Source organism: Coregonus lavaretus (genome assembly GCF_964263955.1).
Source record: "Coregonus lavaretus genome assembly, chromosome: 31".
Lineage (NCBI taxonomy): Eukaryota > Metazoa > Chordata > Actinopteri > Salmoniformes > Salmonidae > Coregonus > Coregonus lavaretus.
Genome location: NC_140018.1, coordinates 30320627 through 30347460, shown reverse-complemented (window position 1 = coordinate 30347460; position 26834 = coordinate 30320627). Strand labels below are relative to the sequence as shown.

General features: G+C 41.0%; 1 protein-coding gene across 1 annotated transcript; it reads right to left on the bottom strand.

The window, feature by feature from the left end:
* Positions 1–25: 25 nt before the first annotated feature.
* On the bottom strand, positions 26–26834 carry LOC311106711 (5'-3' exoribonuclease 2-like). The gene is made up of 30 exons (XM_084149115.1): positions 26627–26834; positions 25632–25759; positions 25267–25378; positions 25007–25118; positions 24796–24854; positions 24478–24567; positions 24106–24178; positions 23836–23886; positions 22489–22646; positions 22198–22272; positions 21853–21986; positions 21677–21734; positions 21324–21431; positions 20995–21039; positions 20426–20569; positions 15679–15767; positions 14131–14266; positions 12255–12362; positions 12075–12164; positions 10757–10829; positions 10465–10548; positions 10091–10188; positions 9849–9928; positions 9690–9746; positions 8663–8731; positions 8054–8188; positions 7181–7296; positions 3540–3609; positions 1688–1862; positions 26–1526 (listed from the first exon to the last, which is right to left on the bottom strand). The coding sequence occupies exons 1-30, from the start codon at positions 26699–26701 to the stop codon at positions 1464–1466; spliced, it is 2865 nt and encodes a 954-aa protein (XP_084005241.1). The 5' UTR covers positions 26702–26834; the 3' UTR covers positions 26–1463.

Here is a 26834-nt window from a genome sequence, read left to right as displayed (position 1 = left end):
TAAAAATGAGACTCCAAGCACTCGGTGACGGTGTGAAGGGAGTGAAGTTTTATTTGTTGGAATTAAATTCTTTACGGACACATTGAGTGTATCAGGTCAAAGTATTGTAATATTTCGATTAATGAACCTGAACTGTATATAGTTAACAGAAATATTTCATGTGACAGTATGATTCTTGTTTTTAAAACGAAATGTTTATCATTTTTTGTAAATTACAAATGTTATTGCTGCTGCATAGCATACATATATACACATCACAATCCAGTTGAACCAACAATAAATCGCTTGACATGTAAGCATTTCTGCTTATTCATCTGGCACATGGGGACGAAACGAATTTTACCGGTACATTATAGCACAATTATGAGTTTGACGTTGGCCTAATATAATTAAATTACAATTATTGTCATTTACATCATTGTTATTAGTTCTTACCACCCAATTAATGAACAAAAAACAGATTCAATAAATATAAATTCCAATATTTGTTGCCGTTACAAGCAGGCCTGGTTAAGTGGACATAAATATTTAAGCACGTAGTCTCCAGCATGACAAAGTCCTAAAATGCAAGACTATTTGCAGGATATTTAAATTGGGCCTCTGGACTGAGCAAACAATGTAAGACAAAGATGATGAAAGGCCAGAATTTCGAACTACTGTAACAACTGAGCTCAATTAATGTTTCAAATTTTAAATAAATATAATTTGTTATTCGTTGGCTCAGTGATTTGAACATTTGAAATATAAGCAAATAACATGCCAACTATTACTGTGATAAATTAGCCTACTTTATAATAGAGTCCGAATTAAATAAAGGGGCACTGAATTGAGACCAATAAAATATATTTAGAGGACCATAAAGTTATTTATGTACCTGTGAAAATGGGAAACTGATTTAATAAAACAAGAGCCTAATCAGAAACTATATTTTATTTCCCATGTAATTATATCTCAAAGCCTCTATGCAACTGCCATGGAGTTTGTCAATACAAGGAACTTTGAATTGACAAAAAAACATTCAAACATAATAAAACCTTTGTCTAAAGATGTGCCATTAACTCATGTTAAATTTTTCGTTTACAGATATTTTTCTATGAATGCTTCACATCAGAAAGCTTATGGCGATTGTGAGGACTGAAAGAAATGATTAGAAAAAAGTAAGGTATATGTGATGCAAAGAGCTGAATAGTTTAATTTGGCTACATTTATGAAAATGTGAAATAAAATTAAGCTAATCTAAATTAGAGGGGGCAATATGAACTTGACAAACTGACCATGACACAATTGTCTTTTGACTCACTTGTATTTCACAAGTTTTACAGGCATTATTCTTAAAAAGTCAGTACATAAGAAAATTTGAAGTACTATTAAAAGAAAAAACATCTTACAAGTAAACAGCCTGAAAGACAAATATAGCGAGCAAAAAATAATCATATTGGCCTTCTGCCCATCCATGTCTAAATTTAACTCCAATTGTATCTTCTTGCTGGGGGTGGCAAGGGGTAATTCCGTCCAGAGTTGTATCCCTGTAAAACATAGAAAACAAGGGCCAAACCTGTCAGAAGGGCTGCACAGTAAGTTCGAGCATAAAGAGCAAAGATGGCACATATTAGTGCAGAATAGCATGCGTAAATTATCTGGAGGCGTCCTCCTTGTCAGGTGGACATTGTTGAAGTCATGTAGTTACCGGTTGTCCACCACGGTCTCCTCTACGGTCGTCCTGACCACGTTGCTGCTGGTATCCACCCTGACCCTGCCCCCCTCCATGGCCTCCTCTCTGCGCGTTCTGCTGGTAGGCAGCTCCCTGGGACTGCATCGACCGGTCCCAGCCGTGCCCACCACCACCACCACCATACTGCTGTCTGTATGGGCACAAACATTAAAATTGTCATTTTGGACTTTAATGAGAGACTTATCGGATTTGTTCATTTAAGGACTGTAGGCCTACATTGCAATTCAGTTCTTAACTGCCATGTTGGAGAAGATGACAAACTATCACCGCCAATTTTCCTTAGATTAGATGGTCATAAAGTACATTTTGTTTCTAAACCAACGCAGATTAGTTAAACAAACCTGAAGTTAAAACACCTAGCTAGTGAATAGGGCCGGAATGACACCAGTGTCGCAATCATTTTTTGCACGGAAAAATTAAAACACGAAGCAGACCAAACTCTTTGGCCCTTTATAAACCTGCTGTACGTACAGTTATAGTTTGGAAAATGTGACTGGATGACAACAATGTTTGAAAGTTCAGTCTTCCCTCCTAATTGACAGCTACAAACACGTTTGCCATGCTCCATGCATTTATCCTGCCGATTTCCTCATTCTAAATATATCAGAGCACCTGATCAGGAGCAAAAAAGAAAAGATGTTTCAAGTTCTATTGATGCAGCCTTCAATTGACTGTGGTGACCTAGCAACATCCCTGCTAATTGGTATAGACCTGGAGATTGAATTCATAAAAGAATAAAAAAGGGCCACCCATTTCACATGATTGAAAGTATAAGAATATGAAAAGAATGCCAGAGTATGAAATAAACCATACATTTACATGTCACTTGAATCGTGAACTGCACGCTCATCCCTGAAATGAGGACACCACATTGCCTGTGTGTGATGAGCACACCGTGGTTCTCCACGAATAACGCCTCTGCAATGTGTCCATCCATAAAGCCAAGCAACCATATTAAGTCTCATCTTATTCACTACAATGGCCGAAGGAAAAAGTAGGAACCGTCCTAGAAGGGCCCATCCCTCATTATTGAACCATGTCACATTCTTTCCCAATGCCAGACTTAGCAGAGCACTGGAATCTGTAATCCCTCCTCCAAGTTCCTTATGCATTTCATTTCGGTCCCGTTCGTATAAGTAGTTAAAGAAACTGTTTTCACTTCACCACTAATAACTAGTGACCTAAGGTGACAGAGAGCCACAATGGGCCTGGAAGGCCTGAAAAGTTGAACCCAAGAAGCTGATTAGTCCTTCAAGAGGTCTGGAGCCAGAAACAATGGCAGGTCTGTGCGGACACTGTGGCTGTGGTGCAGAATGTTACCGCTGGAGCGGTATTAGTGATGCCTCATTAAGTTGGCCAAACCTTCAAGAGAAATGTGTTTAGCGCTCCCAAATTCTTAATTCATCTCTAAGCCCCCCCATGGTGCAGCCCAGTGGTCTCAACTAATATAGGAAGGCCTGTCATCTACCTGTACATTTAGTGTAACTCAGTGGTCACCACTAAACTACTGGAATAGTTTATACTAACCATATATATATTACACTAAACCTCATACGTAGTAAAAAAAAAAGAATTTTAAAAAGGTGTAAAAAAAAATACAAAATGTACTACCAAGGTTAATTTCTTATGCTGCGGCAGCGGCTTTGCAGAAATACTACAACATCCGTTTGTAAAGTGTGTGTGTGTGTGATATATATATATATATATATATATGCTGCTGCATCAATCATTAATTTAACAGGCCCAGGATGAGGGGCCTTGTGAATACACGCCTATGTATGAAAAGCAGACTATGCCATAGACTCACCTTGGATATTGCTGTACAGGGTTAGGGTTGTATGGGGGAGGTGCCCCTAGAAGACCCTGCTGCCTGGAATCTGTGAGTGACAAAAGAGACATTCAAAAAGTGGTTCTGGGGAACCAAAGTCTAACACACTACTAAGCAGCTAACACACTACTAAGCTAACGAGAGCAATACGCTCTTTTAAAAACAGCAATACTTTAGGCCTACCTAAGAATTTTGTTCTGATGAGTTGCCATCAGTGTAATTTTTTATACATGTCGGTACATATTGCATAGATAAAAGCAGCTATGACATTTCTCTGTTTAGTGAAAATGCTAGTTTGACAAAGTGAGACTACACTTCAACAATATTTTATAATAACTTTAGGAATCAATTCCAAAGTAATCCCTTCTTTGAGTGAAAGTTAAACCTGTTGCAGTGTTTGCCGATCAAAATGGAAACTCAGGTTTGGTATAGAACACTGAGACCGTATGTAAAAAGTTAGAAGTTAAATTAACCCAATTACTTGCAGCCTTAACCTCAATATGAAACCCATAGATCTCAATCTAAAAACGGACACAAATAAAAACAGTCGCAATGATGAAATTAAGCCCATTCAAGCACTAAACCACACTAGGATTTGAGGTGGGGGGAAAAGATGAGGAAAAAAAGGCTGCATTTGCATTTCTTGTCTCCAGCAAAATGAAATAAGCATTCAGCGGGCAGCACTGTGGATGACTCAAGTACCCCTGGTTCCATCGCGGCGAGCCCCTTCACAAAGCCACACTTTTTAAAAAGTAGAGAGAGCTGCTTCTTCCAGATCCGCTGTTGCCAAGGCAATGAACAGCTGCAAGCCTGGGACTTGTTTGTTTATAGGGGCAGGCCTGGTGAGTGGCTGAGAGGGGAGGAGAGGGTGCGGGGCGGGGTGAAGGGTGCGATCAAAATAACTTCAGCAAAGAAAAGCCAGTCATTTACAAACCTGGATTGGAGGTTGGTGTTAAAAATAGGAGATAGGATATCTGGGAAATAAGCACGTTTGGCCTGATGACAACACACTGAAAGTTTCACTTTGAGGCCAATGCTCAATGTTATGATATGGAGAGTTTCATGTGGTCTGAGATGGCCAAGAGAATATGGACTGGTCGGTCAGTCACTTTTGCGGTGGAGTAAAATTGACAACAGCAGATGTTTGTCAAGTGATTGAAAATTCTACAGAGAAGAACTACATACAATTGAAATACTAAAAATGCATAACTGTTTGTTCAGACAAAGTGATTAGGTTGGATATGTAGACTTGTAAATCTTGACAGTTAATAGTCTTGTGGACCAACAACCTTATTGAGGACCACCCACTCTGGCCCCAATTACACTCCTGTAACATCCTGTCAGTCTTCTGCCCTGTTCTGATGACCAGCAGTCAGTCCAAGGAGGAAATTACAATTAGACACCTGTCAATCTCCTTAATTAACAATGATCTAAACCACTACAGAGCTCCAAGCCATGTGATACAAAAGACAAAGGATTACACCTAAAATCCCTTAGTACACTACACATTCACTGTATTAACCCAAAGGATTACAACTATCCCAAACCAACTCACATTTCCACAATACACATTTTCTTTCATTATGCCAACAGTCGGTAACGTTCTATGCCTAGAACTTTCAGCCCCAAAACAGAATAAACTGAATTCCATGAGAATACCATGAAACTGCAACTTTTAATAAAGCAGTGACAAAGTTGCTAGTACAATGTGACTGGATGTCAGAAGACTAATGGCCACCAGCAGTGTCGCTCCCTTGGGTCATTACACAGCAGCTGTTTTTATTAGGCCCAACAAAACCCTGCAGCACGTTTCAGAAGCAGCGGGTTGACACATCACCGCAGGAGGTAGTGGCACACTGAAAGGGGAAGTTAACTTTGGTTTCAACCCTCTCCAGTCTACCACACAGCCAATCAAATGGGATCGTCCCAGAAGGCTTTTATCAGAGGGGCCAGTGTGTCCAGAAGCACTCGACAATCTCATTACCACCCCCAGTCTCCCAGTGCAGCCAGCACCACTAATCAGCAAACAGCGACACAGGAGCCCCCCATTCCAACAAAGGCCCCAACCCGACCAGGGTGATTACTGACAACCTAGTGGATCCTCCCTGAGAGAGACAGTTAACAGCAACAAAAGCCTTTGCGCTCTGAGCTCCCTACCGTCCCAGAGTTGTCACATTTCTAGTCTCGTCTCAATAACTTGCCTGGCTAATTGTGCTGTTGGGATCGATGTCGTCTCATACCATATATAGACTAGTTATTAATCCGTGCACAATAGTCTACAAGATAATATAACAATCATTAAACCTTTTATAAAATGGTTGACCAAAATCGCTAGATTCTCTTATTATGGATGGAATGGGAATACACACACACACACACACACACACACATTTCTACAATTATGTTACGTAAATTGGTCTGACTTAAAGCTGCAATAATGTCACTTTTGGGCCGATCGACCAAATTCACAGAAATGTGAGTTATAGACTTCATTCTCATTGAAAGCAAGTTGTAGAACTGTCACGCATTGAAAGCAAGTCTAAGAAGCGGCAGATCTGTTAAATGTGCACTATTTCTATGTTTCCCGTTCTTAAGTTTAGTTTTTGAGTCTTTTACTTTCAGTTTTGTACGTTAGCTTCAAACAGCTAAAAATACAATATTGTTGGTTATTGAAAATATATTTCTGACGTTGGTTATTCAAGGCAAGTGTCAAAGGGACAGTAGTCGGTGAAATTAAGCAGTTACAATTCAAAAGAACTGCAGGAATAATTACATTTCTCTTCAGGACTAGAAGGCCATGAATAAAAAATAAAAAAAACCTTTACGTAAAGTGACAATTTGAAGAGAAACAGGCCCACAATCACAGATGGGCCAGAGTGTTAACCCTGATTGCCTTAATCAAAATAACTAATATAGAAAGAAAGAGGATGAAGTCCGTCCTAGCTGCTAATTGGCAAGTTTACCATCAGGGATGAACAGCAGAGGCCAAGGGAGGCTGCCGCTATCCGAAGGAACCAAAAGCCTTATTTGCATCAAGTGCCACTGGAATAGCCTCTGCTCCCCCACAAGCTATCAGCAGCCAGATGAGATTATTCATCAACTTGCAAATGGAAACATCAAAGTCAAATTGGAGAACTGGGTCTACGTCCCAAATGACACACTATTCCCTGTATAGTGTACTACTTTTGACCAGAGCCCTGCTGTTAGAGGAGCATGGGGCTGAGGCCGTGGCCAGGGGCCAACCAGGAGCCTCTGATTAGGGGCTGGGAGACCAAGAGAGAATGGCACCCTACAGATTACACCATTCCAACTCCCTAGTGTTGAACAAAGGGCCATTTAATTGTATAATAGTTATTTTTCGTTTTAGAAGGAGGTACATTATGTCAGCCGAGGACAAAGGAAGTGAAATGTAGCAGCAAGTAAGAAAGGATGCAACAAAACGGCTTTTCGGAACTGAGATTACTGTTAGTCTTTGCTAGCTTTCCTATCACCTATTTCAGATAGTTACTACTAGACCCCTGCATTGACAACGTAAAGGCTATATTTTAGATGGGAGATGCAGTGATGGTGTTTTTTTAAAGCCTGACTGTGTGTGTGTGTGTGTGTGTAAGAGGACTTACGTGGAAATTGACCACCACCGTGGGGGGGCCTGCTGTAGTTCCCCTGGTGGTAGTTGCCAGGGGGCGGAGCGTTGCTGTACTGTCCACCTCCCTGCTGCTGTCGGTTAATGCTGTGACTGAAAACACACAGCGTAAGTCACAGACATTATACATCAGCTAAGGACTGTTCCAGACACACTGTTCCTTAAGCCCCAGCTGCCAGTCAAATAGCTGTCTACTAACCCTAATGTGGCCGGCTACTTCATTGAGTAACACATTTGGGTGCATCAGATGCCTACACATACAATACACATTTTTATTTAAAAAAAAACATATTCCTACTGGTATTTAGTATATAGACATGCCTACTAACCATTTGCTGTCACATCTAAACACAAGCAAACCCAACTCTGGGAAAATAACTCATTTATGCCAGGTTTTCCTAATTACCAGTCTCTGAACACCTGCCCATTTGGCCCCATCAAGGCAAATAACTGTTTAAATTACAGAATTAAGGATTTGGTGGGCAAAAACATTTCTGAATACATCATGGTTTCTTTGGCAGCATGCATAATTCATTACTAAACATGCTACAGTCCAGAATCAGCCAGATGTTCAATTACCCAGGTTCCTAAAAAGGGGCAATCCGGGATTGGTAAATCCATTTTTGGACTTTCCATGGGATTGGTTCAACAGTATTTACTTTGTAAACAATGTAACAGTAAACAAACACATCCTTCTGTGACAGTAAACTAACACAGCCTTCTGTGAATGTCTGACTAAGTAAAGTAAAAGAGCTTAGATATCATAAATCAAAAGGGTGACCATAGAAGGGATATCATACAAGTTGGTCTGGCTGCAAGTCTAAAATGGTCTGAAGTGGTGTACACGTACCCCAGAGCCCTGAAGGATGACTGGTCCAGGTGGACCTGCTGCCGGTTGGAGTTGAAGCCCAGTTGGGGCCTCCAGTTACCCCTACCACGGTTACCCCTCTCCCAGTCTCCAGGCTTCAGCACCTTGGCAGGAAGCCTGAGAGGCGAGGAGACATTATTTTAATGTATTTTTATTATAAATTGTTATTGATTTTTCCACACAAAAATTAACAAACAGAAAACACCACACTGTCATAAAGAGCTCCATGAACCAACAAAAAATAAAAAGACAATGAATATACTATATGCCTTTGTCAAAGGGGACAGGAGAGAGACATGAGTGACGAATGCAAAAATGACAAATATACTGGATGCCATTCTTTATAATCACGGATGTGGTGTACAAATTCAATTGAGATCCATTTAAATCCACTAGACAAGGTGTAGCAATAAGTATTTTGATAGCGTTTAAGATAAATCCAAGACTTTACACTATATTAACATTGTTCTTTAGGCAATGTATCTAAGCACATACAGAAGGTGTCATACACACAGTAAGATAATATACAGCACTGATGCAATGGGAACATGTTAATTATAAAACAATGCATTGTTATAACTATTAACTTACTTGGCTCCAGGAAGAATGACAGCCTTGAACACAAAGGTCTCTCCGAACTGTGGGTCCTTATATTTCACTCTGCCAAGACAAAAAGGAACTATTTACTAAATAATTTGGGCTACAATTTATTTTATGAATAATTAATTTGTGAGTTTATAAAAATCGGTACTTAAGCCTTAGTGAAGACAGAACAAATAATATTTTACAAGAACAACCTGGTTAATTCAGGTGGATTCCCTAAAAAGTTAACACTTCAGTAAAACTCCAGGAAAAGCTGACCCCAAGCCTTGCATTGGCAATGAAGTTAAGAACCATCCTGTCCCATGGAGAAATAGCGAGCCATGGCATTTTAAATCGGATACGCCAGCGCTGTTCGTAGAAAAATTGTATCAATTCAGGTTTTTGGCATCAGCCTTGTTCTAAATCCAGTGTGAATGAGGGAGGCCATGCCCAAATGGCACCCTATTCCCTATATCTGGTCAAAAGTAGTGGACTATATATGGAATAGGGTGCCATTTGGGACACAATCCCAATGCGATTAAGGGAGTCTCAGCTCCTCTTAGAAGCTGACCCCCAGAGGGCCGAGCAGGTCATTACATCCAAGGACTTTATTTATCTTGTGGTAAATATGAGCATTTGAAGTCAACCATTGAAGAAGGAAAATGTGACTTTAGATTTCTCCTCCTGGTCGAGATCAATCACGTAGTGTAAAGCAGTAACGTGAACTTACGACTACCGCTCTTAGGATTGTCAACTTGCCCTTCAGGTGAACAATCGTACGGAATTCAGTCTTTGTACAAACAGATAAGGTGACAGCTTCAAGTAATGATAAAAAATGTACACAATGGAGAGAACATTTATAGGCCAGAGGATCATGCTGAAAACCATTGCTTCATCCTTAAATGGCACCGTATTCCCTATATAGTGCACTAATTTTGACCTGGGCCCACTGGGCTAGGGTGCCATTTGGGACGGGGTCCGAAATCGGTCACGTGTCCCAACTGGGGTTATTAAGAAGGTAAAATATTATTCTTACCCAATGGCACTGTTCTGTGCAATGTCCCGTAGCATGGGGATAGGAGACTCCACTGGCCTAAGAACAAATGAGGTTTCACACATAGGTTAGCCATGATTCTCTCCAGAGAAGGATGAATAACGTATCAAAAAGAGTGATAAGAAAATTGATGTTCCTTACTTATCTGGTAGGATAGGGTCTCCGTCAAGATTTAATGTACCTTGAATTCCATGGCATAGTTCTGCCGGCATTTCAGTGCCCTGAGGTAAACAGACAAAGCAATATTAATTTCATTTTAATGTAATGCTTATGCATTTAGCCAGGATAGTCCACTCAGTAATTGCCACTGTTTTCAAGGGAGTCCTTAATACTTCTATTAGATGGATTGATCAAATTGCAGGGATGCTGCTTTCTTGCCATACCTCGTGAGATTCTCCACGGTACAGTTCCTGGATGAAGTCACAGATAGGGTGGGACTTCCCCACAAACAGCATATCACTGCCAAGGCTGTTCCTCTTGTCTGAAACAAAGAGTGAACACATGAGCTGACTGAATTAATATTCAAAAGGATTCCTGTAAGGGAGTTCTTTATATAATAAACCTATTGATCAGCACTGACACAAAGGTCATTCAAGAGAATAAACATTGCTTCCTGTGTTCAATTGGTCAATTGGTTTTCTTCACACTTTAACTATTTCATTAATAAAGTACCTGTGACTCTACCACTGTTATACATTCATATTCTGAAGGAGTGGTTTACAATGGCGGCTTCAAGTTGAAGAATCCCATTACTCACTTTCCTCTGTAGAGAGGTTTGGGTAGACTTCAGCCAGGGCTGCCCTCAGCCTGCGCTCATCCACGAAGGGCAGCAATGCAACACCTACACACAAAGGTGAAAACACATTCAATCAAATGTATTCTATAAAGTCCTTTTTTACATTCGCAGTAGTGCTTTAGTGGTACCCGTTCTAGACCCCATTGAGCAAGCAAAGCATTATGTATATCATTCATGACATACACACTGACCACCTGCATTCAGTGCCATGCCAAGGTGTTCAGGTCAACGGTCAAATCATCTGTTGACTTACCCTGCCAAGCGTACTTCTTTCCATTCAAGTCAATGGCAAAGTCGTCAGGGTAGAAGTCAATGATGGAGGATTCCTGTTGGAGAAGGAGCGACAGGTTGGGAACTCAACAGTGCCTGACAACAGTAGTAGCGTAGCAGTTAACTCCTATGATCATAACATTGGTCACACTTTATTTGGATAGTCCACCACAGATAATATATCAGTTATAGTGAGCTCCAAAAAGTACTGGGACAACTTTTGTTGTTGTTGCTGTGGCTCTGTACTCCAGCACTGAGAAAATAATAGGTATCTAAACACTTCTACATTAAATGTGGGTGCCTTAGTTCAAGTGAAGGGAAGGGAAATCTTAACGCTACAGCAAACAATTACATTCTAGATGATTCTGTGCCTCCAACTTTGTGGCAACAGTTTGGGGAAGGCCCTTACCTGTTTCAGCATGACAATGACCCCGTGCATAAAGCGAGGTTCATACAGAAATGGTTTGTCGAGATCGGTGTGGAAGAACTTGACTGGCCTGCACAGAGCCCTGACCTCAACCCCATCGAACAACTTTGGGATGAATTGGAACGCTGACTGCGAGCCAGGCCTAATTGTCAAACATCAGTGGAAAGCCTTCCCAGAACAGTAGAGGCTGATATAGCAACAAAGGGGGGGGACCAGCTCCATATAAATGCTCATGATTTTGGAATGAGACGTTCGACGAGCAGTATTTGTGCATCTAACTTTTCCACTCATTCACGATTCATCCGTAATCATGGTAGCATATACATTAATGTAGAAGTGTTTAGAAATATTCAAATCTTATTTACAATAAAAGTACTCCAAAATTACACAATACATTATTTACCATTAATTTGTATAGGGCACAAAATAATCTGAAGCATAACCAAAACAAACAGCAAATGCATCCAACAAATGTATAGAGTCACAAGCTTGATGTAGTCATTGCGTGCTAGGAATATGGGAGCAAATACTAAACTTTTAACTACTTTAATACACATAAGTGAATTCGTCCCAATACTTTTGGTCCCCTAAAATGGGGGGGGGGGGCGGGGGACGACTATGTACAAAAAGTGCTGCTATTTTGTAACTGTTCACCCAATATGGATGAAAATACACTCAAATTAAAGCTGACAGTCTGCACTTTACCCTCAGTCATTGTATCATTTCAAATCCAAAGTACAAAAATGTGTCACTGTCCCAATAGTGTCGGAGCTCACTGTACATCTATGGTCCCCTATAGATGATCTACAGATGCTCACACTATCAACTATAAAACATTTTATGCTGAAAATTTGTAAAATCAAGTGAAACTTACTGGATTACTCATGAGTGACCGCCATGTTTCGGGCAGGAAATTTCCACTGGCGGCAGGGAAAACGCCCATCAGCTGCTCCAGGGGTTTGAACTGAAACACACAGAACATTAGACAGGCTTAACCAGGGGAAGACTGAAGTGGAATGACAGAGAGAAAACACTGCAGTCTGTCCATTCTTACCGGCTTGGTCCCAAGCTCGAAGTCGGTGAACATGCCTTTGATGTCTTTGAAGTCGGAGGCGAACGGGGCGTAGTGGAACGGGAAGTACCACTTCCAGGATGCGCACCCCTGTCAATCAACAGACAAACAGTTAATGAGACGGCCCGGACAAATAATCCTCCTCCAAAACATCACCAAGTCCACTGACAGTCTAATTAGATGACTGGCTAACTGGGGCCCAATCACTGCAGATTTTACTTTACTTATCTTTTATTTGTGTAAATATTCATTTGCGGAAATAACAATGGCAATTCAACAGTAAAATAGTAAATACATAGCCTACTAAAAAGGATGCCCAGGAAAGGGGTGAATTAATACCCCTTTATCAAACTAAATTCAATTTAATTATATAGCCTACATGACACTAATCTAAGTGACATTTGCCTGTGAGTATGACTGACATTTAAATCTTATTAGATTGCATACTTGGGGAAAACTGGAAAATAAAGTAGTAGAGGTTGTTAAATCATGAAGTACAATCAGTGTAAGGAAGAAATGGTGGGAAGGGCTTGGAAAATGGGACGTCCCAAAAACACTTTCCAATACCAGCTTAGTACCTCTTCGCTTATACAACACTAACAAAATGAACACTGAAATTCATTTAATCCAATATTTAATGTATTTTCAAACTATATATTTGTGCAGAGGAGTTAAAAAGAATATTAACCCAAAGAATCCAGACACTCATCCTCGGCTAGTGAATTACCATTTCAAAGGTCACACCGATAGGTGACCTTCGCCGGCTGGCTGGCTAGAATGCTCTTCTCGTAGAGAATGAGGTCCCCTATTAATTTCAACAGTCTACACATCAGACTCGGCAAATCTAATTTAAATGCGGACAAGTCTATTATGAAAGATCATTCATTCAAATAACAAAAATGTGGCCATTTTGCCAACGGGATTTTAAAAAAATTGAGAATCGGACAAAAACGGCGAAATACCCATGTTTAAATATTTACATAGCCCTAGAAGATGTACATAATCAAATTCCCCGGCACAAATCGGATGTTTTTAAACAAACGTGACAAATCAAGGTAACGCCATTTTATGCAGAGCGATCCCCCCCCCACAAAACAGGTTTGAGCTTTAGCTCTGTGTTTTGGTTTCTGACTAACCCGTTCCCCCACAGCGTTTGGCAACATGTGCGCACGCATCATAACTCCAGCGGCACAACCAACCCGGTGAATGTGTGGCGGAAACTAAGAGACACGTCTCCGTCAATTGAGGGCCTGAGTAATGAATACATTCAGGCCGTCCCCTGGGACTGCCGTTGATTGCCGAGCATGTGTTGTCAACATAAGGGCCTCGCATGAACAGGGCTCACAATTACCTTGGACAAATCCCTAAGCACCAGTCTAATCAGACTAGGATCTTCTCGAGAGAACGGACACCTAATTATTGAATTTAAAGTTAAAGATCAAGATCTGCATCTACATCTAAACAGTTAAAGCGATATTACATAGGTCTGTTTTTTTGGGGGGGCCGTTTGGTGACAAAGCAAACAGAGTAGCTAGGACAGCTTGATCCATCAGATACTGAACAAACTCCTCCAGAGAATACTCCGTAATCCCCTGAGACCTGAAATTATGGGTCGAAGTGTACATTTTCAAAGCGAAAAAACAGTCACATTTCTATTTAATACTGATCAATAATCAGTAAAATAATTGACCATTGAAAGATGACCCATCCAATTTGACTAGGCCTTGGGGTTTTTAAAGCCCATTTTGTGAGGGCCGTTATGATGATAGTTCTCCGCTGTGCACGTAAGGCCTTCTGTGTATATGTGACACTGCATCCTGTGCATATGACAAATACACTTTGATTTCGAGTGTTGTACCTGGTAGTAGTATCTCAGGACCCAGCAGAGACCCTCCACGTAGGACTTCACCACCTTTTTGCGAAAGTCATCGTCAGTCGCGTCAACGTCAAACTTGGTCTTGTAGTAGCGCTGCTTCCAGCCATCCTCCCACAACCTAACACAGGGACAGTCACATTCATTTCCCATTCCTTCAAGCACATGGAGTGGTGTTCATGTTCTATTGCGGGGGTAGGCAACTAGATTCAGCCATTGGACGATATTTGTCGGCGCGGATGTCTGCTCTTGGTCAACCGATAGTCATCTGTTCTTTCGACCAATCGATTGGTATACATTTAACGTATATTTTTCCCATATAAAATCAACTATATGTAGGCTACTGAGCTTTTCTGATGCTTTAAGCACTGCGATTAAAAATGAAGACACAAACTACTAAAAAGAGGGAGCAAGAGATCAATATAGCCTAACCAGAAATAAATAACACCACAAGAAAAACGTTTCCCGACCCTCCTCCACTGACCGCTGCTGTTGGCCTTCGCTGCCATTACGCTCCTGAAGATGCCAGTAATAGGATACACCAGTGGTCAGCAATCTTTTCCATTTGGAGTGATAAGTTATACAATTTCTACCGATCTGCATGCCAGTTACGATTTTCATATGCACATCTTTTATCTATAATAAAGTCTTCATATCTCAAAAATCAATGTCATGTGGTTAATCAAAATTCGAAATGAAAATGATACAAATCTAAAAGTAACTTCTATTGCCAATATGTAAAAATAGCCTACATAAAGCAAACAAATAAAAACATTGCAGCCTGCAGGTAGAAAATATCTTGATAAATAAATATCCTATAAAATCACATTGGCTATGCATTGCCTGTCTGCAAGGAACTTGAAACATTGTATCAACTATTGTATTAACTTGGCCCCGCCTGTTGCCGACTCGTTCTATTGTATAGGTGACAAAGCCATCTAACAAGCAAGGATGAAAGCCTTGGGCCTGCTCATCAATATAACTGTGAGAAGACCATTCTCATCAGCCTTTGCATTGGTTTGTCACTATGCCGAGTAACATATATAGTACCATTTCCTCACCTTACATACAGGATTTGGTAATTACCATAGCAGTCCATTTCCATGAAGGCAGAAAAACTAGTTTGCTTCTTTAGGAAGTAGTTTAATGGTTTCGACATACTAGTAGATTGGCGATGCAGTGCCATTCTGCACACATAATCAAAGATGAGCAGCATCTGTCTAACCAATCCCCCACACTGGCCCACAAGGAGAGCAGCCTAGTAACAGGAAAGCCTCCATGAATACCAATTTAGCCCAATGGATTTAACAGCTTTGGCGAGCGCATCAGGAATTTATGACAATATTCCTCCTTTCCATATTAATCACTTGCAGGGAGTAGGAGAGGGTGGTTGGAGGTAGTAGGAAACCACAGAGGGGCACTGCAGTGGAGAGACATAAATCACACCATCTCCCTGGCTGAGACGCCTGCCTGGTTGGTTGACAGAGTACCTGGTTGACTGACTGGCTGATTGACGGTAGCGTAGGCGTTTACCTGACGTTATCTTCAGGATCTGGTTCGCTGTCGCTGTCCTCGGCTTTCCGCTTCACACCCCGGCTATCCTGCCCATCACTGGTCCCTGCCTGGACAAGAGACAAGACGGAGAAGACTGTCAGGAGATAGCATACAAGGAATCCTTAGAAATAAACATACACAAACCATCTCCTTTCAGTCGGACAAGCAGCAATCCGCTAAGCAACCTAAAAATATTTCACCATCGTGGAGGACGCAAGAGAGGTTGGGACTGATATTCTCCTTTGTGTAAGAGATAATAAACTGATCCTAAAGAAATAAAACCATCTCAGGTAGAGCGCGCAGACCTTCCCCTTTGCCACGCTTCCATTGTGAACACCTTTGTCATGTGCAAATAACAGCTTGGGCTATTGTTCTAATGCATTTATGTAGCAAAGGCAGAGCGAATGGAGGCACTGTAACAGCTTCTTACCGTGTACATTCGTAAAAATAACCTTGCAAAGACCGGCAATAATAGAAAATGGGTACTGCACTCAGACTTGACATCAGATACATACAAGGCACTAAATTAACATTTTGCATTGGTATCAATGATCTACATGACAAACTTAAGCCTATGTAACAATTAGGCCAGACAAACTTGATTTACAGTTTAACGGATGCCCCGCTTCACTTTGTGTGCCAATTTATGCGGCGCTTTGTTCATATAATGCACTGTCCGCTCGAGGATTTTCCAAGCTGATACGCGAGAATAAAAGACCAAACCACCTCAGATCATGTGCTTGTTAACGTTCGGACCTCTGATTGGACAGTGACAACAACGTCAACGAACCAAACGACTGGCCAGAGATCAGGGCATTCATCAGCAAAGAAGCAGTGCAAGCAGATAGTATTTTGGACAACCAGATTGAAATCGAAATGAGTGATGACATCGAAGTGTCAGCTGTATGGTGATTTGTGATTCATAACTTACATTTTACCGGTTCTGCCTGCAGCAGGCCGACAGACAACACCAAGATTAAATGCATTTGAAGTTATCATGCGCTGCCGAAAACAGCCCGCACATCCTGCAAAATGCATCGCCAGTGGCACGCACAGATCAGGAGCTCCACAATGTGGTCAACTGACTCCAAGGTAGGGGCTTTTCATAGCAGCCGGATGAGGCAAATGAAGGAGGATGCAGTGAGTGATTGACTGTATAGGCCTACTGGCCTCAAATTTGCACTGTAATGGATTGATGCTTCTAATTGCGCATGTTAAAAAACATTTTTATTCTGTAGATGCTACAATAGGCTATACTCTATGGCTAGACTGAAATGTACTTTTTCCAATGCTACATGACAGACCTTGAATGATTGTCTATCTACAAAGTATAGGCCTAGTCTATGTAAGTCACTTCGGATAAAACCGTCTGCTAAATGGCATACATTATATTCTTGAATCAGAAAGAAATCTATTAAATATTTAAGCAATAAGTCACAAGAGTCAGTGCTGTATCATGAATACAGTCACAGGTAAATGGAGTCAGTGCTGTATCATGAATACAGTCACAGGTAAATGGAGTCAGTGCTGTATCATGAATACAGTCACAGGTAAATGGAGTCAGTGCTGTATCATGAATACAGTCACAGGTAAATGGTGTTGTTCGGCACTAAACGAGAGCGGAGGTCTAGTCAACCCATTTACCTGGGCACAGTTCACTCTAAGTACTACAGAGATCGAAATTAAAAAAGTGAAACATTGTTTCCGACGTCGGCCAGGCAGACAGCGAGGCTTATATTAACCCCCGCTGTACCAAACTAAATGCTAGGCTGGTGAGAGTTTAGATAAACACAAGAGATGATTCGGACAGCAACATGAACAAGATTATTCTTATGGAGGCCAAGTGATAATTTTCAGATGGAACTGTTAGCAGGCATAGGTGTGTGACGGCCAATACAGCACGGCTTGGAACGCTGCTCATCCAACCAGCATCCAGGATCCAAACAGCCAGTTTTTGAACCTACTTTATTACCCTATACTTCACATTAAATTAAGTTATCCTGTAGATAGGGATTGGATCGCACTCATTGGACAGACAACTTGAATGATTGTCCCCCTTTATATAAAGCAAGCTATTTCTCCTAAAAAGTGTGGTCTATGGTAGGCCTTTTAATATTTGTATTGTATTAATGCTTTGTTAAAGCCTAGTTAGGCTATACATTTAAGTAATGAACTGATTAAACAAGATATACTGCCCATTGTGTTTTATCTCACGCTTATAACAAATAACATTGTTAACATCTGCATTCCTTTTCTAAATAAAACAGGAAGGATATCCTAGCGTAGGTTTTCACATGGAATAAAATAACTCTTGAAGCCCACATTAGGCCTAAAGCTTGCACAGGTGCCTAGGACAATGTGGTAGAGTATTCATTTATTCCTTCTCCACCATTTATGAAAAAACCCTCTCACTTGGTATCAATTTGGAGTCCATTTTAACTTGGGAGGGATTTGTAAAAAAAAATCTGCTCACTTGAGTCACTTTTCTGAAGAAATAAAATCTGTTAAAACAGTAAATCAACTTTGTCCGGCCTAACCGATTAAAAACAGTTTTGTAGCAATGAGGTTTGTGCAGTAGGCTATAGGCCAGCCAATATTGTTATATTTCTAAACTTAAGGTTTATGATCACACTGGTTATAAATCAGTTGTATTACTTGTGGAGGTACAGCAGAGTGAGCATAAATTGAAATAATGTTTTTTATTTTACTGGACTGATGGCGCCTGCATCTGATGGTCACCACCCCTCTGCTCTCCCTCCTGGCGCGGAGACTGACCGTGATCAAAAAAGGGAAGTCGTCTTCAAGCTGATGGCGGAACTCAAGTCGCACCGCATTATTTCTGCCTCATGCACAAAAAAAATAAATATATATATATATATATAATAATACAAGCCTTTCGATACACTTTTCTACTCATTCATTGCAGCTGCATTACTAGTTGAAGCGCGAGTGAAAGGAGGGAGAAGCGCATTTTATGGCTTAGAAAAGTGTTGACAGTGCTGAATAAAGACGTAACCATGAACTCACTCATAAAAACAGCAACTATTTGCTGAATTCGTTGACAGGCTCTCTCTAGTCATGGTTTGAAACGTTTTTAAATCTGTGTCCATTTTCCTGTGCGGTCAAAAGAAGCTGCAGACACGGGATATGGCATTCAGAGGCAGCGGTACAGCGAGGCCTAATCAGAACTATTCTGGGCAATTTTTTCTAGACGCACAGCAAAATATTTAGGAGCATATGCGACCAAAATGGTCAAACTTTAGAGCCCTGGGTACATACAGGTAACTGTCAAAATAAAGGAAACCGCAACATAGTGTCTTAATAGGGCGTTGGGCCACCACAAGCCACCTGAACAGCTTCAATGCGCCTTGGCACCGCTCCAGAATCGCCCATAAGTGTTCAATTGGGTTGAGATCTGGTGACAGAGCCATGGCATATGGTTTACATCGTTTTCATGCTCATCAAACCATTCAATGACCACTCATGCCATGTGGATGAGGGCATGGTCATCCTGGAAGAGGCCACTCCCATCAGGATAGAAATGCTTCACCGTAGGTTGAAGGTGATCACTCAGAATGGCGGTGTATTTATTGGCGTTTACCTTGCCCGCTAAGGGGTTGAGTGGACCTTAACCATGCCAGGAAAATGCACCCCACACCATAAGTGACGCCACACTCATTTACTCAAGTGTTTCCTTTATTCTGGGAGTTACGTGTGTGTGTGTGTGTGTGTTTGTGTGTGTGTATATACACACAAACAGACAAAAGTCCTCCACTGCATTTGATCAATACAAGCCATAAATTCTGGTCCAGTTTTTAAATCACTACAAACTGAAGGTAATCAAATCAGTGGAGGCATACCTGGCCACCATTCTTCATTATGGCTTTTAGGGATTGCGCAACATCCTGAAATAAAGAGACTACTTTTAAATCACCTATAAATTGTATAATTATGCAAGTAAGGCATCGCCTTAATGCCAAGCAGGGCCGTGTGGAGCATTTTGGGGGCCCTAAGCGAAATTTGGTTGGGCCCCCCCACCTTGCGAGCAAAACATTTGTGCCCCCCCCCCATCTTGGTGGCGGAGAGAAATTTGCAGCTTTAAAAGTTAATTACGTGCAATTCCACACATTTTCCCATGGGGCAGATAACATTTAGCAGTTTTAAAACAAATTTCATGCGATTCTACTCATTTTGCCATGGGGTGGTGAGAAAACAGCAGTTTCATGCACATTTCCTGTAGTTCTACACATTTTGCCATGACTTATGCCATGCTCATATGATTTCTGAGTGAGAGTGACTAACAAAATCAAAGTGGCCAGATAACGTGCCTTGCGTGCCCAGTCAGTAATTTGGCCATGATACTTACCTAGCAATCCAGAAAATGTTAGCTGACATTAGCTAATTGAGGGACTGTCAGTGACTGACATGAAGAAAACTTCTGATGCACCAACACATTTCAAACCCTTTTTTGAGTTGGGGGGCCCTAGTGGTGCGGGGCCCTAAGGAGCCACTTAAGTCTTATGCCTAGAAAAGTTTAGAGTCTTTGGTATGACTCGGTTGGGGATTGAACCTCCAATCTCAGAGCAGACACTAACCACAGAGTTGTAGAAAATGTCCCATATTGCCTGCTGCGCCCAAACAACTCATTAGTGACTAATAGGGGGCTTTCTTCCTGCTGCACCAAGTTAAGAGGAAGCAATATCCCCATGATCAGCCCCCATCATACCTTGTTGTGCTGGTCCCTGCCCTGCATCCTCATATCGAAGGCTTGGTGCCGGGCGTTCTGAACAACCTCAGGTCTGCCTCTGCCGCCAAGGGCCTGGGGGGCAAACTGACCGCTGGTCAGGTAGGATGGGCCCTGCTGCTGAGCCTAGGGAACACAAATTCAATTTAAGTTTCCCACTTGTTTCCTAGTTTCCCAAATCTTGCACAGACTTTTGGTTTCCCAGGTCTAAATTAGTCACTTGTCCAAAGAAAAAACTAGCATACAATGTTGCAGATGTTCAAGGGCCAGATTTGTGCACCCCTGATTTAACACATCTATTGAGGGAACATTTGAAACAGTCTTCATCTTCAATACAGAGCTATGACACTGACAGTTTCAGAATAAATGAAAAATACTGTGTGATTGCCTATTGAAATGAATGGCCATGCTTAGTCATAGTTCAAAGAAACATGGAACATGTGAAGAGTTTAAGGGCATCTTATCAAACAAATGAGACTTCATTGACACATCTTAAACCACACCATACAAAGTCAAGCTATAATAACAAAGGTACATATTTTTCCACTTACCTTCATCCTCTTCTTTTTCTCCTTATTCCTTCGCTTGAATCCCTCCTACAAGACAAACCCCATTAGTTACACAAACAGTGAAGCTGGAAAAGGACATGGGCTTTCAGTTCACAGTGACTAATTCCCTGACATTGGCATCGTCTACATTATCTTAAAATGATAGTGTCAACGACAAAATACCCACCTGAGAGAGTTAGTTTAATCAAATAACCATGCAGTGGTTCATGTAAATATGGAAAATCTCCCACCCCACAGTTTAGCCAAAGAACATGATTTATTGAACAGCAGTAATGTCCCTGCTGAAAGCTACTGATCATCCTTCATCTTACATCGTCCTCTTTGCGCTTCTTGAAGATGTTGTCCTCAGCCACGCCGATTGCCTGCATGATCAACTCAACACTCTCCAACTTGACAAAGCCATTCTCTGTGATGTAGCCCTGTGAGGAGAGACAAATGCCAAGTTAGGCCTATGAACAGACACCTGGGCAAGGACGAAAGGTCAGGACAGGATTTAAGGGCCTGTGTCCTAGACAACTTAAGCCTCGTCCTGGACCAAAAACCTTTTTCAATGGAGAATTCCAATTGAGCATGCTTTTTAGTTGAGGACTAAAATCGGTGTTTGGGAAACTGACCCAAATACTTTTTGGGGGGATATACTTAAGCCTACACTGACAAAACGTACCCCAGTCTTGTGCACAACGTCTTTGTAGATGCCCACCAGTCGATCTATTGCACCCTCTCTGAAAGACACATGAAACGTATCATCAACAATTGAAATGTATGGAAACAGCGAGAATTCATTTTTTTGTCAAGGTGTTTTCAAGATGGTAAGCATCATCTCAGTTCAGTCAGGCTTACCTAATCTCTAAGGACGGTAAGTGGGGCAGGAAATCATTGCCAACAAAGAAGCACATGAAGACCCAGTCGTCGACAGTCCTCTCAAAGTCAAATGGAAAGGGCAGACTGGCCATTGTCAGCTCTCGCTCCAGGTACTGTGGAAAAGGAAACGGGCCATGATAAACAGATATAAAACTGGGGAGAGACATGCCTCGATACCTTATCCAATTTTGATCGGAAGATAAGTCAAGGACGTATTTCACACATACAACCAATAACACAATGGATGAGAGAATTACCAGCTACATGGCCATAAACACAACTACCAGTCTTTTTAGAAATTCAAGAATGTCTGACGGAACGTACCTCGCGCAAAACGCACAGCCTGATGAATATGAACTCCTGTTCAGAAGCCGGCATAGTGTCTGCAAACTCATCATGCTGCAATAAGAACACAATATTAGTCATCATTGCTGATAAATGTAGAGCAAATGGAATGTAGACTTTTTAGGGGAGATTTACTGAACACAGATAGTGCTGGACTAAAAACCAAACTCAATGGAGAAGCTCCATTGAAAATGCTTTTTTGTCCAGGACTAGGCCTAATCTGTGTCCATGAAACAGGCCCTTGGAGACATAGCTATAATGTCAATGTACCTCTCCCTGTTTCTCCCTGGCCACTCCCTGGCAGTCCTTGATCTCATGGCCTTTCTGTCCACACAGAGCACAGGGCCTAGGCTGGTTGGGCTTGAACTCCTCTCTGATGATGGTGAAATTGGGCTCGTGAGTAGCAAGGCCCAGCATGATAAGGTCAGCTAGGGAAATCCAAATAAAATATGCAAACAGAATTGAAGAGGAAATTCAGCAACTCTAAGATAACAGTGGCAGTTGATGAAAGAGCGTCTTTATTTTTTAAATGTAAAACCCACGTGTTTCGACCCTTCAGTATTTTTGTGCAAACAGAAAATCTTGCAACACATTGAAAGGCTGAAAATAGCTCTGAAGTACTGCGTTTTATACGTGCATTGTCATCCGGGACAATGAACTCCGGTTTCTAAGGCATTATGTTAATTAAATGACCTAGCCTACATTATGAGCCATGCATGCATTATCATCTACAAATGTTAATATACACGTACAATAGCATGATTTATCCATTTGGGGGAGTGAGCCTGCGCCCAAAATGGCACCATATTCCCTACACAGTGCACTACTTTTGACCAGAGCCTCACTGATCCTGGTCAAAAGTAGGGCACTATATAGGGCCTAGGATGCCATTTGGGACACAGCCTGAATGTATCAGGCTCCTCTTCAAGCTAATTACACGCAATATTATCCCTCCTTTGTCCACCAAGTGCATTATGAACCATTGAAGGCTGAAGCTTTTATCTATCATGTCCTGCGTAAGTGCACCCATTCAAAACTCTAAACTGGCCATTAATATAGCAGAACAATGAGGCCTGCAGAAAACAGAGAAGCCCTATCATCTAACAATATACAAAGTTGGAATGTTGCAAGTAATTTTGCCACCTGTTTTAAGGACTGGAAACCAATAACCTGTTTATATGTACTGGATCAGTAACATTTTGCAAAGCATTGCCTGCAGTTAAGGCGCATAACTTAATTAGTCGTCTCAGACGTAGTCTTAGAAAAACATTACATTTACATGTCCGTCATCACTTTCAACCACTTCTGCCCGCCAGGCTCAATAAGGTAACATTGTATGCCCTACAATTATTGATAACTACTCAACAAAACCTGAATAAGAATCACTATGCATTTACATAGCTTCGAGTTGGTTTGACATGAGTCTTAACAGTAATTTCTATCATGTCTGCATCCATCATGCTCTCTCATAATTATATAAGCAGCAGGATATATAAAAACACAGCTTTGGGGAAAGCTATTTTGCTGTAGACACTCAATGTTCTCCTATTTTGATTCAGAGTGACCATGTGTTGGTTAATCTTCAATACTGAGAGACCATTGTGGTGCAACGCTTACCGTCAGCTCCACAAAGACAGTGGTGTGTGTTGGGGTCATGGTGGGGCTGAGCTGTGAGAAACAAAAGTGATAAATGGATGGATTATGAGTCATTACATATAGTTAACATACATGTGATTGCAGAGCTTGAAAAAAACTGCACTAAGATGGAAGGCCATTTGAGACTTTGTAATATGCCTGGCAGAAATCACAGCCATATTACAATGTCACAAATTACCTTTAAAATGGTCAATAGCCACATATTGTAAAACGACCATGAATGACTCGTACCTCTCTGTCGTCTGATATAGTCCATGATCTTATGTTCCCCCTCACCAGGGACACTGGCATCAGACAAGATGACCTAGAATAAACAAATAATGTTTTCATATGAGCATTGATAGCAATATTCAATGCATATGACTGTGTCAGACGTGACCTTTGTTTCATTTCCAATAAGCACATCTTGAGAAATGTTCTAAGGCCTTAACATGTCTGAGCAGAAGAATAGACCAACAGAACACTTTCAAAAGCCGAAAAGGTCTAAATGAGTCAGCTTGAGATTGAAACGTGTCAGCTTTTTAATAAATTAAACCACCAAAGCATTAGAATTTGTTGGGGTCTTTTTCGGAGATGCCATTACCTTTTCGCAATAATACTTACTGTAATGTTACGCCATCCAGGGTCATTACTGAGTCTGTCTGCAATGTAGTAACGGAGACACTTTGCAAGGTTGTCCATGAACTCTGTGCCCTAGAGAATTTTCAAATGAATAATAATGAATTTCCAGACAGTATTCACAACTTAGCAGCTTCACAACAAAAACTGGTCAAAAAGTAGCAGGGGCAAGTTCCTCTGCACAAGATTTCAGCTTTAGCGCAGCGTCAAAAAGGCTTTTTACACTGCAAAATATTGGCGACAGTAACACATAGCCTTACAAAATATTGTTATTCTACAACAAGAAAAGCCTCATATACTTACTGGGGTGATACAGTTGCTGTCAAATCTCTCCTTGATTTCCTCTGATGGAAGATACCCTCCTAAAAGGTAAAGATTAAAACGTTGTTTTATATATTTCATGTCATTCTGTTATGGCAAATATTTGTAATTAAATAAGTGCTTAGCAGTCTGCTATCTAAATGCTATTGGAAGGATAAAAAAAGTATAGACAGTTTTCTGAAAATATATGCACCTCTCCCGAGGATCTCCTCTCGGATGCGGGATTTCTCCTCAACCAGTTCCACTCCTTCCTTGGAGGCGCGGAATCGCCTGGACCGCTGCTGGTTCATTTTGGCACGAGGGGCCTGTTCAGAGAAACAACATAATGTCACTACTGCTGCACAGGTCATTGGCCAACATATTGTTTTGTACAATACTGTAGAAAATCACAAAAAAAAAAGGGATCAATAGATTTTTACAAAAATCTCTCGAAAAGAAAGCAGCAGAATTTACCACTCCATCAATTGCCATGTAAAGAACCCTTCTGGGCCGCACAATATTGAAGAGCCGATCCATGTATTCAAAGATGGCAACCATCATTTCATCTTCATTTTTAGGTGCAGCCCTGTGAAAGGGAAGTTGAGTTTTAGAGTGTGAAGACTAGATTATCATCACAATTCAATGTAATACACAAGAGTTCTACTATAGAGATAAATAACTATTTATACACCGCCTGGATGTATTCCAAATGGCACAGTATTCCCTATATAGTGCACTACTTTTAACCATAGCTTTATGGGCCCTGGTCAAAAGTAATACACTATAAAGAGAATATGGTGCCATTTGGGACAAAACTATGTTCTGTGAGGAGGACTAACTTGTCTTCAGGATGTGTACATGGGTGAATTATCCCATTCATGTCCAAGTACAAATTGTCAAACTCCACTTCATTTGGATTCGGTTTGCTGGTATCAACAGGAATCCGTATGCCATTGCATTCCTTGGACTGTGAGTGAAGGGAAGATGAAAACAAAATTAAACATTCTTGTTTAAATGAGTTGCAATGAGAACTAACGATAAATAAGGTTTGTAGCTATCTATATGAAACGTTACTTGGCTATGCCATGCATAAGATTCTGCTAAATGTTCTCTAGTCAAACATTGACGGGCTGTCTAGCTTCAGTTTGTTTGCAAACCAACTCGACTCGTCATGCGCAACGACAATTTGTCACTCAATAGTCGTTTCACAATTAATTGTTAGCCCCGGGCTATCTTCGCCCTAGACAATTAAACTCAACGATGTACGATGGAATTGGGCGGCGAATAGTGTGGGCGGACTGGAGCTCCGACGTCACAAAATTAAATTAATTTTTAAAATGACTGATTTTAGCGAACAAAGATTTACACACGACATTGTTCTGTGTAATTGAGGGCTATTTTTTGGGTGCTGAAGTACGTCGTTTTTTATTTTAAATTGTGACGTCGGAGCTCCAGTCACCGACAACTACATAGTAAATCGTGGAGTTTAGTTAGCTATTTTAGCCCCAGACTAGACTGGCCCGGGCTAATGTGCATGTGAACGCGCCTCATTGCAAGTAGCATAGTAGGCTGGCTAACTAGTTGCGTGCATCCCATACATTGTTCATTCAATCGACAAATGCTATGTTAATGTTATACTAGTTAGTTATATCGTTAAGAGAAAAGTGATAATAACTAGATAGGTAATTTGATATCTAAAGTTCAGTAACGTTCGTACCTGCTAGCTGTGCTAACAAACACCTTACAGGAATAAAGAGTATATCATTATTACACGGCCTTAAAAATGCGCACCACTAGCTAGCAATCAGCTAGCTGGCTACAAACAAAGGCTTACCCTCTCCTCTGTACAATGGACAACAATCGTAGAATATTTCCGACTCAACCAACGAAAAAATGCGGGGACTCCCATCTCCCGTAGTATAACAATACACTACACACAGCTATAAATTATGACATATATTTAAAATGACTTGGTTAAAACGACGGCTGAAGAAATCGATAGCTGTTTTGCTAGCTACGCGTTACAACATAAGAGACAGACC